General features: G+C 42.7%; 2 protein-coding genes across 5 annotated transcripts in view; one reads left to right on the top strand and one right to left on the bottom strand.

Moving 5' to 3' along the window:
- Positions 1 to 2,958, top strand: part of glsb (glutaminase b) — a 37,658-nt gene extending 34,700 nt beyond the window's left edge. The window contains exon 12 of one of the 2 annotated variants that reach the window (XM_030112849.1): positions 146 to 2,958. In XM_030112849.1, the coding sequence (XP_029968709.1) occupies positions 146 to 293 (148 nt within the window). In that variant the 3' untranslated portion in view covers positions 294 to 2,958. The remainder of the gene's footprint in view (positions 1 to 145) is intronic. The other variant, XM_030112847.1, reaches the window with a different exon arrangement.
- LOC115403830 (signal transducer and activator of transcription 1-alpha/beta-like) lies at positions 2,927 to 12,644 on the bottom strand. Of its 3 annotated transcripts, XM_030112844.1 has the most exons (24): positions 12,522 to 12,644; positions 12,149 to 12,278; positions 9,539 to 9,683; positions 9,359 to 9,454; positions 8,895 to 8,960; positions 8,703 to 8,781; positions 8,536 to 8,624; positions 7,745 to 7,896; positions 7,434 to 7,589; positions 7,262 to 7,351; positions 6,513 to 6,572; positions 6,397 to 6,426; positions 6,232 to 6,322; positions 6,113 to 6,154; positions 5,928 to 6,011; positions 5,524 to 5,625; positions 5,314 to 5,449; positions 5,174 to 5,214; positions 4,943 to 5,019; positions 4,561 to 4,700; positions 4,216 to 4,389; positions 4,080 to 4,128; positions 3,897 to 3,963; positions 2,927 to 3,469 (listed from the first exon to the last, which is right to left on the bottom strand). In XM_030112844.1, exons 2-24 carry the CDS (start codon positions 12,274 to 12,276, stop codon positions 3,332 to 3,334), a joined length of 2,232 nt encoding a protein of 743 aa, XP_029968704.1. In that variant the 5' UTR covers positions 12,277 to 12,278; positions 12,522 to 12,644; the 3' UTR covers positions 2,927 to 3,331. The 3 variants fall into 3 exon arrangements, with proteins under 3 accessions (XP_029968704.1, XP_029968706.1, XP_029968705.1); XM_030112846.1 differs by lacking the exon at positions 12,149 to 12,278 and having other exon boundaries at positions 12,522 to 12,592; XM_030112845.1 differs by lacking the exons at positions 12,149 to 12,278; positions 12,522 to 12,644 and adding an exon at positions 10,201 to 10,256.
- Between the last annotated feature and the right edge of the window lie 3,100 nt (positions 12,645 to 15,744).

Genomic DNA, 15,744 nt, shown 5'->3' with positions numbered 1-15,744 from the left:
AGAGATCATGACATTTAAAATGAACGTAAACCAGAAAGTGACATTATTTGAGCAGCCAGGAGAGGAGATGTTCTCTTTTTGTTAACTAGCGTGGAATGAAAAGTTGATCTGGGTGTGTGTGTGTGTGTGTGTGTCGGCGCTGCAGGTGGGGAAACACTCCGATGGACGAGGCGGTGCAGTTTGGCCACCATGACGTGGTCACCATCCTGCAGAGCTACCACGACAAACACAGCTCGAGCTGCACGGCCGAGGACAAGGCGAGCGTGGAGACCAGCCTGGACAGCCTGCTGTAGAGCGCCGTGCTTCACGCTCAGGCCTAGGCCTGACTCTGACCCTGACCCCGACCCCGACCCCGACCCGCCATGGCTTCTTTGTTGCTGCGTCCTGTTCGGCTTGATGTGCTTTGCCTTTCTGCTGTAAATCATCGCTCCGCTTCCTCTCCATCCCAACCTTCTATGTTTGTGTATGTGTGAACGGAGACGCCTTATCACTGCTATTTAACTGATGCAATATCCAAACATCTGTACTGTTGTGTTGAAAGTATATTATTCATGTCATTTTTTAGGGTAGACATTGATCATGAGGTGTATCAGTTTGCTTCTCTTGCCGCTCCATGTCAGACCGACGGCTTCATACGTCATGTAAATAATATCTATGGGCTCAAAAACTTGTGTGCAGTCTCTTCAGTTTACGTCTTTACTCCTTTTTGAAAATTCCCGGCTGCAGACGCTGTATATACACTGTCTGACTGAAAACCCGCTGTGCATTTCTGATTTGTGGCTAAACAGTAATTCAGATCAATTTCTGGAGGCTCAAACCTTCCTATTATGTGGACTGCATGAGCTTAAAACACCACCTGCTGGTAGGAATCTGAACTGCAGGACTAAACAGCAGGTTCAAGCTGATTGTTTGAGGTCAAAGTGCACGTCCACAAAAATAGGTGCTGCATACCGTGTTGTCGCCCAAATGACTTTTTTTTTTTTTTTTAAATCTTGGAATCCTTAGTTGAAGTAGCTAATATCAGGTTCTGCAGCCTATAGAAACATGCGACTCTCTATATCTAGCTTCTCTGTAGTGGCTCACTTTCATCACATTATATAGAAATAAACATGAGGGAAAAAATAACTTAATCGAGTCCAAAATTGTTAAAATAGCTAGAAACGCTAGAAAAGAGTTCAACTAAATGAAATGGCTGAAATGATTTGAATAGCTGAAATTATTTCAGAGGAAAAAGTAAAGTCCAGGATGGAAACTGAGCAGTTCGCACACGAGTTTCTGAGCATATCGACGTAGTTTATGTTAAATATAAAGCAGATCTACGGTGTGTGTGTGTGTGTGTAGATTTCCATGTGCTGCGCTCTTGTTTTGTGATGGTGTGTGTGCTGTACATCCACATTTATTTTTTTCATGGTTTTTTTTTTCTGCAGCTGCTCTCACAGATTGCACTGCGAATGTATAACATGCAATAGAAAACAGGGTGTTTTCTTTTTTCGATGTATGCAGGATTTTTTTTCCCCCCCAAATGTAAAACACACAGATGGACAGTGTGTTGAGGTTAATGATGCAGGTTACATTTTTATGTGTGTGTTTGTGTGTGTGTGTGTGTATGTGAGGAGTTCACTCACAGATTGTCAACATGCACAGCAGGTGTTGAAATGGGATCACTTACATTTAATTATTATTTTTTTTTTTTTTACATTTTCTCTTGTGAAATTTAAATATATATGTAAACATGCGTTATATGAACTATAACTGTACTAAAACAAATGTGTTTATACTCAGAGTTTAATGGAGACTGTAACATTCCAGCGGCTGTTTTTCCTGGTGGTTCTGGAGCTCGGTGTCTCCTGGGAAACTCCAACATAAAGAGCCGAAACAGTAACCAGGAGCTTATTTCAGATGCATTCAGAAATCACTTCTGCGTAGTGTCAGTATCATCGATGTGGTTGTTGTGAACTGGTCGTGTAAAAGAGAAGAATTTCAACCAGGCTCAGAGGAAAGAGAATGTATTTCATGTATTGGATGCTCAGATGTGATGAATGTCAATGAAACAGGACCTAATGAGGTAAAAGCAGCTTTAAAAGATGATTCACAATAAAATAAATACAGTGAAATTTATTTTAATGATTTTCGGTGACCAGTCTTTATCTATCCATCCATTCAGTCATTAACCAGCCAAACTAATGGTCAACAATCTGTTGGGGAATTTCTTACAGAATGAAATTAATTTTGTTTCTATTGGGACTTCCTGAAGCTTTTCAGGAAATTGTAAGGAAGTTTTTTTTTCACATTTTGATTTTACTGTATATACACACTATTGACTAGAAATGTGTTCAAAAAATGTTATTTTAATGAACAAAAATGACAAAAACAACAGGTAGTGGTGTAGAAGCTACAATGGTAAAAAGTTCAAATTGATAAAACCATGAAAAATGAACTGAAAAATGCCGAAATAGCTAAAAAGAAATTGAAACAACCCAAAACACACAAAAACTAAAATGGTATTAAAAAAAAAACAACCCAAAAAAATTATTATTGTAGCTGAAATCGGTAAAAAAAATGTAGAGCTAAAGTTTGATGTTTTGATCAGGATGCCTTTTCCACAGAAATGCTGGAAGCAATGTGGTTTTCATGTTGGGCCACGTTTTTATAAACGCTCAGTGTAGCCATCGTCCTTCGATTGAGAGGTCATGTTCGATTCATCAATCGCCACTGTCCACGTGCTGAAGTGTCCTTGAGCAAAACACTGAACCCCAAACTGCCCCCAGTGGACGGATAGAGCATCTAACGTGACAGCCGTGTCCGCTGCTTTCAAGAATAAAAAGTAATATGAACTTCTGATGTAGCTGATTCCAATAAAACTGACTACAGGCTGGATGTTCTCTGTATAAATGCTGCAGTACAAACCACACGTTTCATGGCACTGTAATGGAAATATGTTTATTTTAATAAACAAAAGTTAAGGACTACAGTACTGCTTTCTTTAAAAACCACAATTTCAGGATGTTTCAGTTTCCTCCGGACCACTGAGCTCAGAGTTTAGGAAACCTTCATGGTGGGCTCTAATTCAACAGATCAGTTTAAAAAAATAAAAAAAACATTTCAACCCCTTGCCTGAGTAAGTAAACATTACATTTATTTAACAAGGAAATAAGAGATTAAAAACCTCTTTCAACAGGCAGCAAACATCCTTCAACACTGAAGGGAAACGGTCACAGCTACAAGCTGCTCCTGTGCAAGTTTCTCCACCGATCGCAGCAAAAATGTACAACTGATGATTCTCTGACGTGCGTCTGGACGCTGGTGGACTGTGCAGGAGACGTCACACACTTTAGGAAGACCTGAAGGAGTCACTGCAGTCGAACACGGGGGACAGCGGGGCGGGGGACTGATGAGTCCACGACTGGCTGTATCCAGGCATGTCCAGCAAACTGGAGAACAGCTCCTCCACCACCTGCTGGCAGTCAGTCTGCAGGACACACACACACACACACACACACACACCATTCTCAGTCACCCCGGCAACCAACATGAAACTATTTTCACAAGTGTGGCTGAGCAATTAAAAAGAAAAAAAAAAATCTTCAAAGCCTGAGGTTAGCTTTAACTGTTCAGACCCCGCCCCTTTTCTCCCATCAACCAATCATGTTGCTCAGATTGTAAACAGGGAAAAAGTTACTTTCTGTAAATGCTCCTTAATCTGCCTCCTTATAGGTCGAGACTTGCCAAACTTCGCAAAAGATTTTAGGTACCATCATCATGATAAAAGTCATGGCGATGGGTGAATAACATTAAAAAGAGCAATAATCAGTTCTGGCACAGCTGTTTGGTCATCTGTCCGGAAACATCTTCTTGGAAAGTGGTCTGACATGACGATAAGCCATGTTCAAACCTACTCCTGTTTCCATGTCAGTCTCCATGGCGTCCGGCGCCTCAGGCGGGGATGGAGGAGGCGTAGGGTCGCTGTGGAGCGGCAGCACACCGAATACAAAGGACACGGTTAAATTTCTCCATGAAAACCAATCACGGAACAATGTATCAAGTTTTTGTTTCTGTATTTTTTGTCTAAACCATCTTACTCTGATGCGAACACGAGCTTCCTGGATACGTATCCTTTAACTGCCGTTTCTGGAACAAACAGGAGAGAAGATGGTGAGCAACATGAAGTCAAAAGGCCACATTCACTCCCCTGCTGGCAGGCGCGAGGCACCGTACTGGCTTTGTAGTAGCGTTTGAACGCTGCGTCTTTGGGGACGTCGGGGTACAGGTAGAGCAGGGGGTTCGTGGTCGTCCGCTCCCCCAGCAGGCTGTAGTTGTAAATGATGTTGGGCAGAGGCGTGGTGCTGAGCTCGCTCTTCGTGTACGGGTCGACGTTGTGCACCCGGCTCTCTGCAGGATCGCACGACAGAAGACAGGCAATGAGAGTACGAAGACACAGCCACACAAACACCTGTGCCATGTCCATTACAAATAAAATATCAGCCACATCAAAAGGTAATTGCACTACTTCTAGCGTTCAGATCCACAGGACGAGAGTTTCTTGAAAAGAGAGAGACGGACCTCCACCTGAGCTGTGCACCCAGCTGAAGGTGATGGCTCCTTCTGTGATGCTCTCGCTGAAGCGCAGCAGGAAGGTCCCCGGGAGTTTATTCTGCAGCAGCGATTTGGTCCTCCCCCTGCTCACGAAGCCCATGATGGACCTGATATGACACACACACACACACACACACACGAGTCACAATTATCAGTTAAGCTTTAGAGCAAAACCCTGAGTTTCAGGTCAGACTGCATGTAAACAACTTGTTTTGTTGTGAATAAGGATCAAAAAGCTGTTTCACAGTCACATGAGACAATTTAACACTCCTAGCATTGATCCATAAGACTAAATATTCCTCCTCCTCCAACACTGGGGAGATTGTGTGTGCAGTAATGCTTGTCTCACCCGTCTTTCCAAAGGTCCACCATGTAATTTTTGATCAAATCCAGGATCCCATCAATCCAAATCCAGGCATTTTCACTCTGGCAATCAGGACAGATCATGTTAGGATTATGTACACAGACCCACACACACTTTTCCAAAACCAAATCTAAAAACACATTAGACAGAATCAGTGTCAGATGTTCGGGATGTGTGCAGTTAATCCAACCTGCAGAAACCTCTCCTAAAACTCACCCTGGAGAAGGTTTTCCAGTTCACCAGACCTTCAGGATGATCTGTGAACAAAGGAGTCAACGTTTGACGACTGACAGGTGAGTTCTTCAGTCACTCTGATCCCGTTTTCTTGCAAGAAAAAAAAAAATCCTTGAACTCACCCTCTAGTTTGTCTCTCAGCGTGGCCAGCTGGTTCTCGTCGAGCCCCCGGTGGCCGACGGACAGGAACTGCCAGCTGAGAGCCTGAGAGAGCAGCTCCCAGCTGAGCGGAGGAGGGTCGGTGAACAGCGACAGGTTCTGCAGGGAGACCACATCCAGGTTTAACACACAGGGACTCCAGAGGCCACCGTCACAGCGTGCGGTTTCTTTACCCAGGGTTCTCCGGGGGAGAGCATGGTCCACCACATGATGGAGGCCCAGGCGCTGGAGGCCTGGCTGGAGCTGGAGATGACGGCGACCGGCAGAGAGCTGGCCTGGAGCCACAGCACAGGAAGAGAGGCTTCAGGACTTTTGGAACTAAGGTCCGGTGAGGTTTTACAGCAGGGGTGTCAAACATAAGGCCTGTGGGCCAAAACCGGCCCTCAATAGCTCGTATTATCATTAGTGAGTGCAAAATAAAGAAAAAACTGTGTAATACAAGAGACACGATGCAGCACTGAGACCCGAGCCGTGTGATCGACGGACCTTTGAGCTAATAACGGATCCATTATTCGCAAATCGTCCATAATCCCTTCACATCTTTGTTGCAGTAGAAAATCAAACGGCCCCTCCTCACCTCCACGTCACACTTGAGGCCGGCGAACTGAACCGTGGTCACAAACTTGACGACGTGCAGCTCTTCAGTGACTCCCAGGCGATTCTGGAAGAGGAGGAACACGCGTCCAATCAATGAAAGGGCCTTTTTCTGCAGCCAGTGTTTTGTAGACACACATGAATGCATGAATAGACGGCCTCACTTACCTCCTTTGATCCTTTAATCCTGGATTCCTTTTCCTGGATGGACTGGGGAGGAGAGCATATTTCCGTTAAAGGGTTCATCAGATACAGTTCTGTGTTTTGCTGTTTGTAACATTTCATACCAGGTTCCGAAATACTGCCATCAAACCTCCGTCCACTGGGTCCACATCCAACACTTTGCTGTCAGCGCTGGTGAATTCAAAGACACGAAACCTACGACACACAACGAGGAGTCTGTCTTCACCACAAAGTCCAGTGAAACACTGGGGGGGAGAATGGTTTCTTACCCAGGGAGTGTCTTGACCTCTTCAACATCCCTGATTTGGACAGAAAAATACCATTTTTGACAAACAAGAACGGTTCCTGTTGATGTTAAAAACTGGCTCACAGCAGTTTTTCTTACTTGTCAAACACGGGCTTGACTTTGAGCTGATACTTCAATCCTGGGAGGTTTACCAAGAACCTGGGAAGAGAAAGACACAGAGGTATGAAGCCTCTGGACTGATCGTCCAGTTGAAGTATAATTCCTCATTCGGGCTCATTCACAAGGCTTCATAAAATCCAAGCACTCTGTGTGTATGTGGAGTAATGTCTAAAAAAAAGCTGGACCATCTTCAGGAATAATGAGTTTACAGGTTAGTTCGATTGACGAGCGAATACAGTTTAAAAAGATGTGGCTCGTGTTTGCATTACCTCCAACAACACAGAAAACAATCATACACTGAAAGATTAACAGTAGAACCAGACACTAGGTTTTCCCCTTTCTTTTTTCGTACATAGCATATACTAACATTTGAAGCATTTCAGTATTCTGTACCAACTAACATCAGTATTTATCAAACTCACACTGCTGAAAGAACAAATGATAAACTGGTGAAAAAGCAGGAGAAAGTCAGCACGATGCTCATGTTTGATTAATATTTCCCCTTTCTTGCAAACGCATGCTGAGTACATGCAGTGTCTTCTTGCATTGCTCATAAATATCTTGTTGTTCATGCTGTTGATTGAAAAAAGAAACCCTTCTTCATAGTGTGACCCAATAATAAATGAATACTTCATGAATGTCCGTCCTGTCTGACAGGCAACAGTCTTGTCAATTATTGCAATAAATTTAAGTATTTCGGTTTCACGATTGTGCGGGAGCAGCCTCACCTCACTTTGACCATGAAGCGCACCTTCGTCTTCAGTATTAGACACCGGGGTGATTTCAGGACGACGGGCTGCTCCTCGACGACCAGAGCGCTGCGGCGTCAACAGAACACGGCGTCAAACAGAGAGCATGTGCAATATGAGCAGAACATGCGAGCCGTGCGTGTGTGCTCACTTCGTGAAGAGTCTGGTCAGCAGGGACACTGCGAAGGCGTCGATCTGAGTCACGGTGGGCATCGTGGAGGAGTCGGTGTTGTATCTGTGGCTCCACTGCAGCAGTTTCTGCAGCTGATCGCGAACTTCCAGCAGAACCTCAGCAACAGACGTAAACCTGCACACATGCAGGGTTTTCACCACCAAGGCTCGAATGCGCTCAAACCCAGACCCCCGATTACAAGACAACGTTTTGGTGAATGGTGAATTCAAGATAGCAGAAAAAAAAAAATTAAAAGAAGAAGAAGAAAAGTGGCATAAAGTGGTTCTCACCACTTCTGGAGGTGGTGCAGGTCGGTGTTCACCGGGCTGCCGATGCAGGCCAGTTGCTGCCGGCGCTTCCACATGGGCAGCTCCTCCCCAATGAGCGTGTTCAACATCTGCTCCATCTCTTTCAAAATGTGCACCACCTGCCCCAGCACGATCTGCACAACAAGACAACGGCCCTTAAAGATACACAGTCTATAGCGATCAAATCCCGAAACGTCCTGTTGATTTGAAAGAATTTCATGGATCTCCAGGTCTTGTAAAACCACTCTGAGCCAGAGCGTGGCGTCGTGCAGAGGTCTGCAACCTTCATGACCAACAGTTTCCACTTTACGCTTTAATAAAATTGATCTGGACCCACAAAACGTGTTTAGCCTTCATAATTAAGACAGCTGCTACAAAATTTGCATAATGCATCGTTTTGGTAGTCTCATATCTGTCAAAGCTTCACAATTTCAATACACACGTTATCTTTTTCCTCATGGTTAAGTCTGAGGATTCTGTGTAAACGTGAAACTTTCCTAAAAAAATGTCAAAAATTATGCTCATTATGCTATCATGTTAACGAGGTGTAAGAGACTTAAATATTTCCAGCACAGCAGCGTGAAATACCGTCTGAGTCATTTGATTGTGAGATGCTTAAAATCTGCCAGAAAACTTTGAAATTCTCTTTAAATTCTGTGCAGTTTCCAAACTGACTTCCTGATGAACCTAAAAAAACAACATAAAAAGAACAACAAACCAAACCACTCCACTGCATGTCTGCATATCCAAACCCGCGTCTGTTTTTCTTGTACCTGCTGTGTTTGTGTGATGAAGTTGGATCTCTCCAGACATTTCCTCTCCAGCCCGGGAGCAGACTGAGCCAGTCCGACGTCTTGCTCCACTGCAGAGGACAGAGTCAGACCGGTCCAGCACAGAAGGACGACGAGGCCGAACCAAAGCCCTCAGCGTTTGGTCCTACCTTCACTTTCGAACGTCTTCTGTACATAGTCCAGCTTTTCATTCAGGTCCTCCAATGTGTTTATTTCCTTCTTCACCTCCTGTGTAACGATTCAGAAAAACTCACATTCAGAGCGATGCTTTCTGTCTACATTAGCTAAAGAAAAAAATAAATAAAAAGGGGGGGGGGGGGGGGGGGGGGGGGGGGGGGTACCTCAGTCAGGCGTTTCAGTTCGCTGACTTTGGCATCCAGTATCCTCCTGTTCGGCTCCATGAAGCACTGCAAAAATACCCCCCAAATAAAAAATGGTTACAGCCTGATAAATTTACATTTAAAGCTTTTTTTTTTTCCCCACAGTCTGATGCTCAGATCAGGGGAAAAATAATTTGCCTGCCCCATAATGTAATAACGAACCCAAGATGTAGCATGTTGTTGCATTTTGGGTAGAAAATTTTCACCTTTTTGGCTCAGCATCTTGTTACATTATTGAATAGTTATTACATTTTGGGTTTTGTTACATTTTTTTGTAACAATTTGAGTTTCTATTACATTTTGAGCTCTGACAGCATTTTAGAAAAACTTTGTTTAGGGAAATGTTCCCTTCATTATTGAGCTTTTAGCTTGAAATAATGTGAAAAATTCAAAGTATTATTGAGGAGTAAAGTCAGTGGTCTCACCTGAGGCGTCGCCCCTGAAGCCAGGATTTTCTTTTCCTCCTTCAGACACTCGGAGAGAATCACAGCAAATTTCAGCGGCTCGTTTTGAAAGTTTTCCTTTAATTTATGGAAAAAAGAGAGGAAATCTGTTAACTGGGCAGTGGGTTTTCTCCTGCTGTCGTCAGGCGTGCCGAGCTTCACCATCAGGTAGTCTTTCATCCAGGAGAAATTGGGTCCCTGCAGAAGAGTTTTCTCCTCAATACAACGGTTGTGCTGTTCCTCCAAATACGCCAGGAGAGCCTGGAAACCGATCCGGGCCATGTTTTCATCTGCAGCCACCGAGTCCCTGAAGATAACATGTAGTTTGTGTCAGTGTTTGGATCGGGACGGAGTTAAACACAACTGACCAACTCAAAATCTCAGCATAAAGGAAATTTTAATGAAACATTCTGATGCAAAATATGGTGAAATATCTCTAAAAATATTTAACATGCTTTTGCAAACTCAACCTGACAGCATGGCTTTGAGGCTAATGCTAGTTAAGTTATCTTTTATTTCACTTCAGTTTGCCACTACTAAGAAGTTTGTCAGAATAATGTTTCCTTTGAATTTTTTTTTTTAACCATTTTCTTGGTGGCTTGGTTCTGCTTGGAGCCTCCTGCGGACCAGTTTTGACCCACAGGCCTTATGTTTGAAACTCAAATTATTAATAAGTTGTCATCTTAATAGAAATTAAGTAAAAAGCAAACTACACAAACTATAAATTGGTAGGATTTTGCAAATTAAAATTATGACAAACATCTCATAAGTCAAGCAATCATGGTTTGGATTTGTATACACAGGCCAGAGGTTATTTTGCCTACCTTGACATGTTTCGGCTGCCAAGCAGCAGCCTTCCTCAGAAGTGTCACGTGATGTTGTCTGGTCGGCTGATTTATACAGGTTTTGGCGCCAGCTTCCTACTGGGTGCAGTAGGATGACAGCGCCATCTGCAGTCCGACTTCTTCAGTACTGTGTCCCAGGTATGGGAAAGTTGATACGCCCCCTCTGCCCGGTTCACAGTCTGGGGGGCGCGTTTCCGGATCTCGATGGCCTCCCTGATCCAGCGGTGGTACTTGTTGCTTTCCGTGCCGATGATCTGGGCATGATCCCAGTCCATGAGGTGGTTTTCCCTCTTGCAGTGTTCGGAAATGGCAGACTTTAGCTGTTCCTGCTCTGCCTGTCGTTTGGAGGAGCGTGTGCACGCTTTAGATGTTTCTTTTTCGCATTCAGTGCGATGTTCTTGTCCTGATGTTGAAGGCTCTGCCAGTCTCCCCGACGTAGGATTTGTTGCATGACAAACAAGGTATTTCGTAAATGATATTGCATTTGTGTTGTGGCTCTATTTTGTCCTTGGGATGTACTAGTAACTGCCGTAGTTTTATGTGTGGTTTTACTAGGGTGCTGATGTTGTGCTTATTCATGGCCCGTTGTATTCTCTCTGTGATCCCTCTGATGTATGGAAGTGTCACCATGGCCCTGTTCTGTTTCTCAGTTTGTTTAGTTGTTGTTGTTCTCTTTTTTGTGTCTTTGTTTTGTTTTGCTTGTTGGCAGCCTTTGTTTATGGCCCACATCGGATAGTTGCACTTTCGTAGTGCTTTTATGATGTGTTGTTCCTCCTCTTTTCTGTCTTCTTCCTGTGTGATTAGTTTTGTGCGTTCGAAAAGGGTTCTTACGACTGAAAGTTTGTCGTTAATGGGATGTTCTGACATCCAAAGGAGGTATTGGTCTGTGTGAGTGGGTTTCCGATATATGTGAATTTTAATGCTGCCATCTTCCAGGTGCTTTATGTCCAGGTCCAGGAAATGTATGGTGCTGTCTGTTTCCTCTTCGTGGGTGAACTTGATGTTGTTTGTGTCATCCAGTGTGTTGAGATGATCCGTGAGTTCTTGTGTATGTCCTTTCCTTGTTATTTCCAAAATGTCATCCACGTACCTCTTCCAGAGGGAAAGGCCGCAGTGTGGTGGTACTGTTTTGAGGGCCCGGGCTTCAAGGTCTTCCATGAAGAAGCCGCTCATTATGTCTTTCCCATACCTGGGACACAGTACTGAAGAAGTCGGACTGCAGATGGCGCTGTCATCCTACTGCACCCGGTAGGAAGCTGGTGCCAAAACCTGTATAAATCAGCCGACCAGACAACATCACGTGACACTTCTGAGGAAGGCTGCAGCTTGGCAGCCGAAACATGTCAAGGTAGGCAAAATAACCTCTGGCCTGTGTATATGAATCCAAACCATGAATACAAAAAAAGGCCTAATGTACCTGATCGGACTACTAAGTCAAGCAATGTTTTTAATGCACTTTGCTTTACATGAGGTCTCTGACTTGCTTTAAAATATAGATAAAGTTATGTTGATGTCATGTTATAAGTGAAGGCTACTCTTTCACAATTGCGGTATTTTGCACTGTGACATTTTTTGGGGAAATGAAAAAATGTTTTTAATAAGAATAAAACATCACGACAGTTTATTTTGAGTTACAAATTCTGAAATAAATGTGGATTTTTAAGTTTTATCACTTAAAAACTAATATTGTATATGAATAAGAAATTTTAAGTATAGAATATCGAAATATGAAATAAGACAAAATCTAATAATAAATAAGTAAACAGCAATTTGTTGAAGGCTTATCCGTATGTAAATACAATCTGCCAACTTTAAAAAGTCCTAAAAGTGTAAATGCCTTCACCACCATGATATGAGTGAGAAACACTGTGCAGCTCTGGAAAACAACTCAGGTGACCTTTCTGTAATTTGTGCCCTGGCTCCTCACCAGTCGTGGCTCTCTATCCAGGAGCTCAGGGTTCCCCGGATGTCTCTGTGGAGCTTCCCCTCGTACAGCAGACTCACGCGGCTCTGCAGCGCCGCGTCCAGCCGCAGCAGCTCCTCCCACTGAGCCATCTCTGGGAATCGAACCCAGACATTAACAGGTCCGCAACGCCAAACCAAGCAATGCACCTTTTTAAATTTTCGTTTTTACATTAAATCTCACTAAATATCTCACGATGGTGACAAATTTGAAACGTGACACTGACATTTGAAGGTTTTTATGAAAAGAGCGTCATAAATCACGCAGCGTGTCCTGAAAGTGAAACAGTTTCTTGACGTCCCGGAGCGTGTTTCCCTAACGCCGCTGCGTCTCTTACCGTGAATCTGAGCCTCTTGGTCGGTTCTGGAGCGACTCTCACAGAAGATGCGTGTCTCTGGGGGCCGCTTCTGTCCCGCTCTGACCGGCGGAGGAGGGAGGAGCGCTCCTTTTTATCACCCCCACCCCCCGCGCCCCGCACCACGTGATTCTCGAGAAATGAATCTGCCGGGCGGTGTCAAGCCCGCCCCAGAAAACACGGTTCGTATTTCCGCTGTGAGAAAGTAACCCAACCACTTGACTGTACACTTTTGTCTCTTCTTTACGTATAGTGGAATTTTGATTTGTTACACTCTAAAATTAAAAAGTTTGGAAAAAAAAATCTAAATCCACATGTGACAAGAAGGTTAATCAATTTGAGAAAGCATCATAAAACGACAACAAGTTTAAATTTACAGAGAAAAACATAATTTCAAAAGGACTTTTCCACGTGCAACCTATACAAAATACCTGTCAATTCAATTCAATTCAATTCAATTCAATTCAATTCAATTCAATTCAATTCAGCTTTATTTATAAAGTGACATTTACAACATAGTTACATCTCGACACTTTTACAGAGAAAACCCAACAGATCCACATGAGAAAGCATAAGCGACTGTTTAAAGGAAAAACTCCCTTTTAACAGGAAGAAACCTTTGCAGAACCAAGCTCAGAGGTGGCGGCTTTCTGCTGTTCCTGTTGGGGTGAGGGGACAGAGAGAGAAGGAGATAGGACAGACAGGTACATTTATTGTGTCAACATACATTTCATGTATAAACAGAGAGTACATAAACTACAAGAGAAACAATGGTCATAACCTAGTGTTAAATTGATGAGCACAATCCAAAATGTGTTGTTCTACAACGCATGAACAAGTTAGAATTCCATCACATCTGCAGCGAGTAGATTTATGTCTGGTTCTGTCTGCTGCTTTTCTCTCCTTTTATCCCCTAACAAGAGACCATATAGGTTTAACACACACATGCACTTTGTGGACAGGAAGAAATACCTTTCTGGTGTTTTTTTTTTCTTCATCTTTTTTTCCCCTGGAAGAAATATTAGTTTTAATGTCACCATGCCATTCAGAATGAATAATTCCTTTAGGATTAGATACTTAGCATTCAGACTGTTTTTTGTTGGTTTTTTTTTTTTTTTCAAAACAAACATAACAGAAGTAGCTAAATAATGTAAAACTGTCAAAGGAAGATGAGAGAAGTAATAAAGAAAGAGAAAAGAGGGGACAAAAGGAAAGTCCATCCTTTCTTGCCATTGTGTCAGTTGATCCTTTAATTGTCAGTCACGGTCTGCGGTCCTGAAAAATGTCCATTTCACGCATTTTTCTTGTAGCTGTGTTTCTTATGTGTCAGTTTTTCAGTATTTTAACCAGCTAACGAACCACCACAAATCTCTCTTTATAGTTGTCCTTATTTAATGTCACACTTTGGTTTCATTGTTGTTATTTTGTGTGTTTTCTTGCTGCTTATTGTCTCTATTAGTCTTATTTTTTTTAATGACAACCTGTGAGGAACCAAGTGTTCACCCTGACCTGGGATGTGGACAGCCCAGATAGCAGGATTAAGAAGAAGGAAAACAAAACAGGTGGATATTCAGAGTTTATTCAAAAAAATTACCAATTTATTTGGAACTTTCAGGGTCCAAAGATCAACAAAAAACACAGAATTCACAGCATCAGAGCATCAAAAGCATCAGCCTCACAGCAGACTGAGCCTAAACCCTAACCCGCATGAATTAATCTTTTCTAAACCTAAACAATTGAATGTATGTAAATAAAGAGAAGAGGATCATAATATTGATCACAATATCACTATGTTCTTGAGGAAACGCGCAGCTCCAGCTCTACTCACGCATGTGTGGGCGACTCAACTTCTGACAAAAACTCCAAAGTTTCACAAGCATTCATCTAAAGAAGTGGAAGTGTGCGAAAAACTCAATGGATGCATCATCTCCTCGCACAGCCACTTTAAACCACAGTAAAGTCAAAACACATATTCACATGTTTCCACACATGGCACTTTTCGGTTTTCAGTCAAGTCAGAGTTTGTTTCTGAACAGCAAAACTTTCTAAATATCAAAGATCTGTTTTCTGGTGCCTGGTGGGGGGTGAATGGAGTCATGACCTGATTAAAGACCTCAAACTAAAGACAATAAATGCCACATGTCACATCTGCAAACACACCAACAGTAGTGTCTGTAAGATACACTTCGGCTGGATAGCTGCTAAAACATTCCTAAATATCACTGCATAAGAATACACACATTGATCATCGGGGGGTGTCAAACATAAGGTTCATGGGCCAAAACCAGCCTGCTAAACCATCAAGCAAATTTTTTTGAAAGAAAACATTGTTTTTCCATCAAATTTATAAGTTAGAGTAAATTCATTAAATTCAAAGAGAAAATAAATGTGTTTGACACCCCCTGGTGTAGATGATGACGGTTCTGTCCCAGCATAGAGATCAGTGACTGGACCGTCCAGACCCTCCTGCATGAGCCGAAAGCTGATGTTTTGTCTCCATTCTCACAGGAGAACAATATCTAAGAGTGGGATGTTTGAATGAAGCCACTTTTAGCTCCTCTGCTCCTCACCTGTGGAACAAATTTCCTGATGAAGCACTTCTTTTAAATCAGTACATGAATCGTTATTATTTCCAAAAGCTTTTCATTAAACAGCATATTTTACTTAGTTTTTAAAGAATTTCATTCTAGGATTATAAAAGTACTTTATATTGTATTGTTTTTACATTTCATTTGTTGTTTAGAATTGCCTGATGACAACAGCAGGTATAAATCCAAAGAACTGACTCTATTTTGGTCGTTAATACACAGCTCCTTAAACTGTATTTCACAGGCATGTAAACTCTGTTATAAACACACCTTCCTCGTTACTTCCTGGTGAGTTCATGAGCTTCATACCCACCAGACTCTCTGGGAATCACGTGATTCTCCGTTAAGAAGCTGCAAACTGAGCATTAAGTAAACATCACCGCCATCGAAACACTCCTTCAAATTAAAAGCCCCTGACTTCTGACTGCAGTGACTCCACACGGCCAGTAGGTGGCAGTCCATCACAATCATGTATCCTCTTCCTTATTCAAACAGCAGCCAATACACATTACCATAAAACAATAAAAAAGTGACTTCATCATTTCTATCAAAAGCAGGGATGAATATATTGTTTCAGCGAAAATTTAGACAAAAACATGAGTCTGTGATCACAGCTG

Source organism: Salarias fasciatus, chromosome 16 (assembly GCF_902148845.1).
Source record: "Salarias fasciatus chromosome 16, fSalaFa1.1, whole genome shotgun sequence".
Taxonomy (NCBI): Eukaryota; Metazoa; Chordata; class Actinopteri; order Blenniiformes; family Blenniidae; genus Salarias; species Salarias fasciatus.
This window is presented reverse-complemented; position numbering and strand designations above follow the sequence as displayed.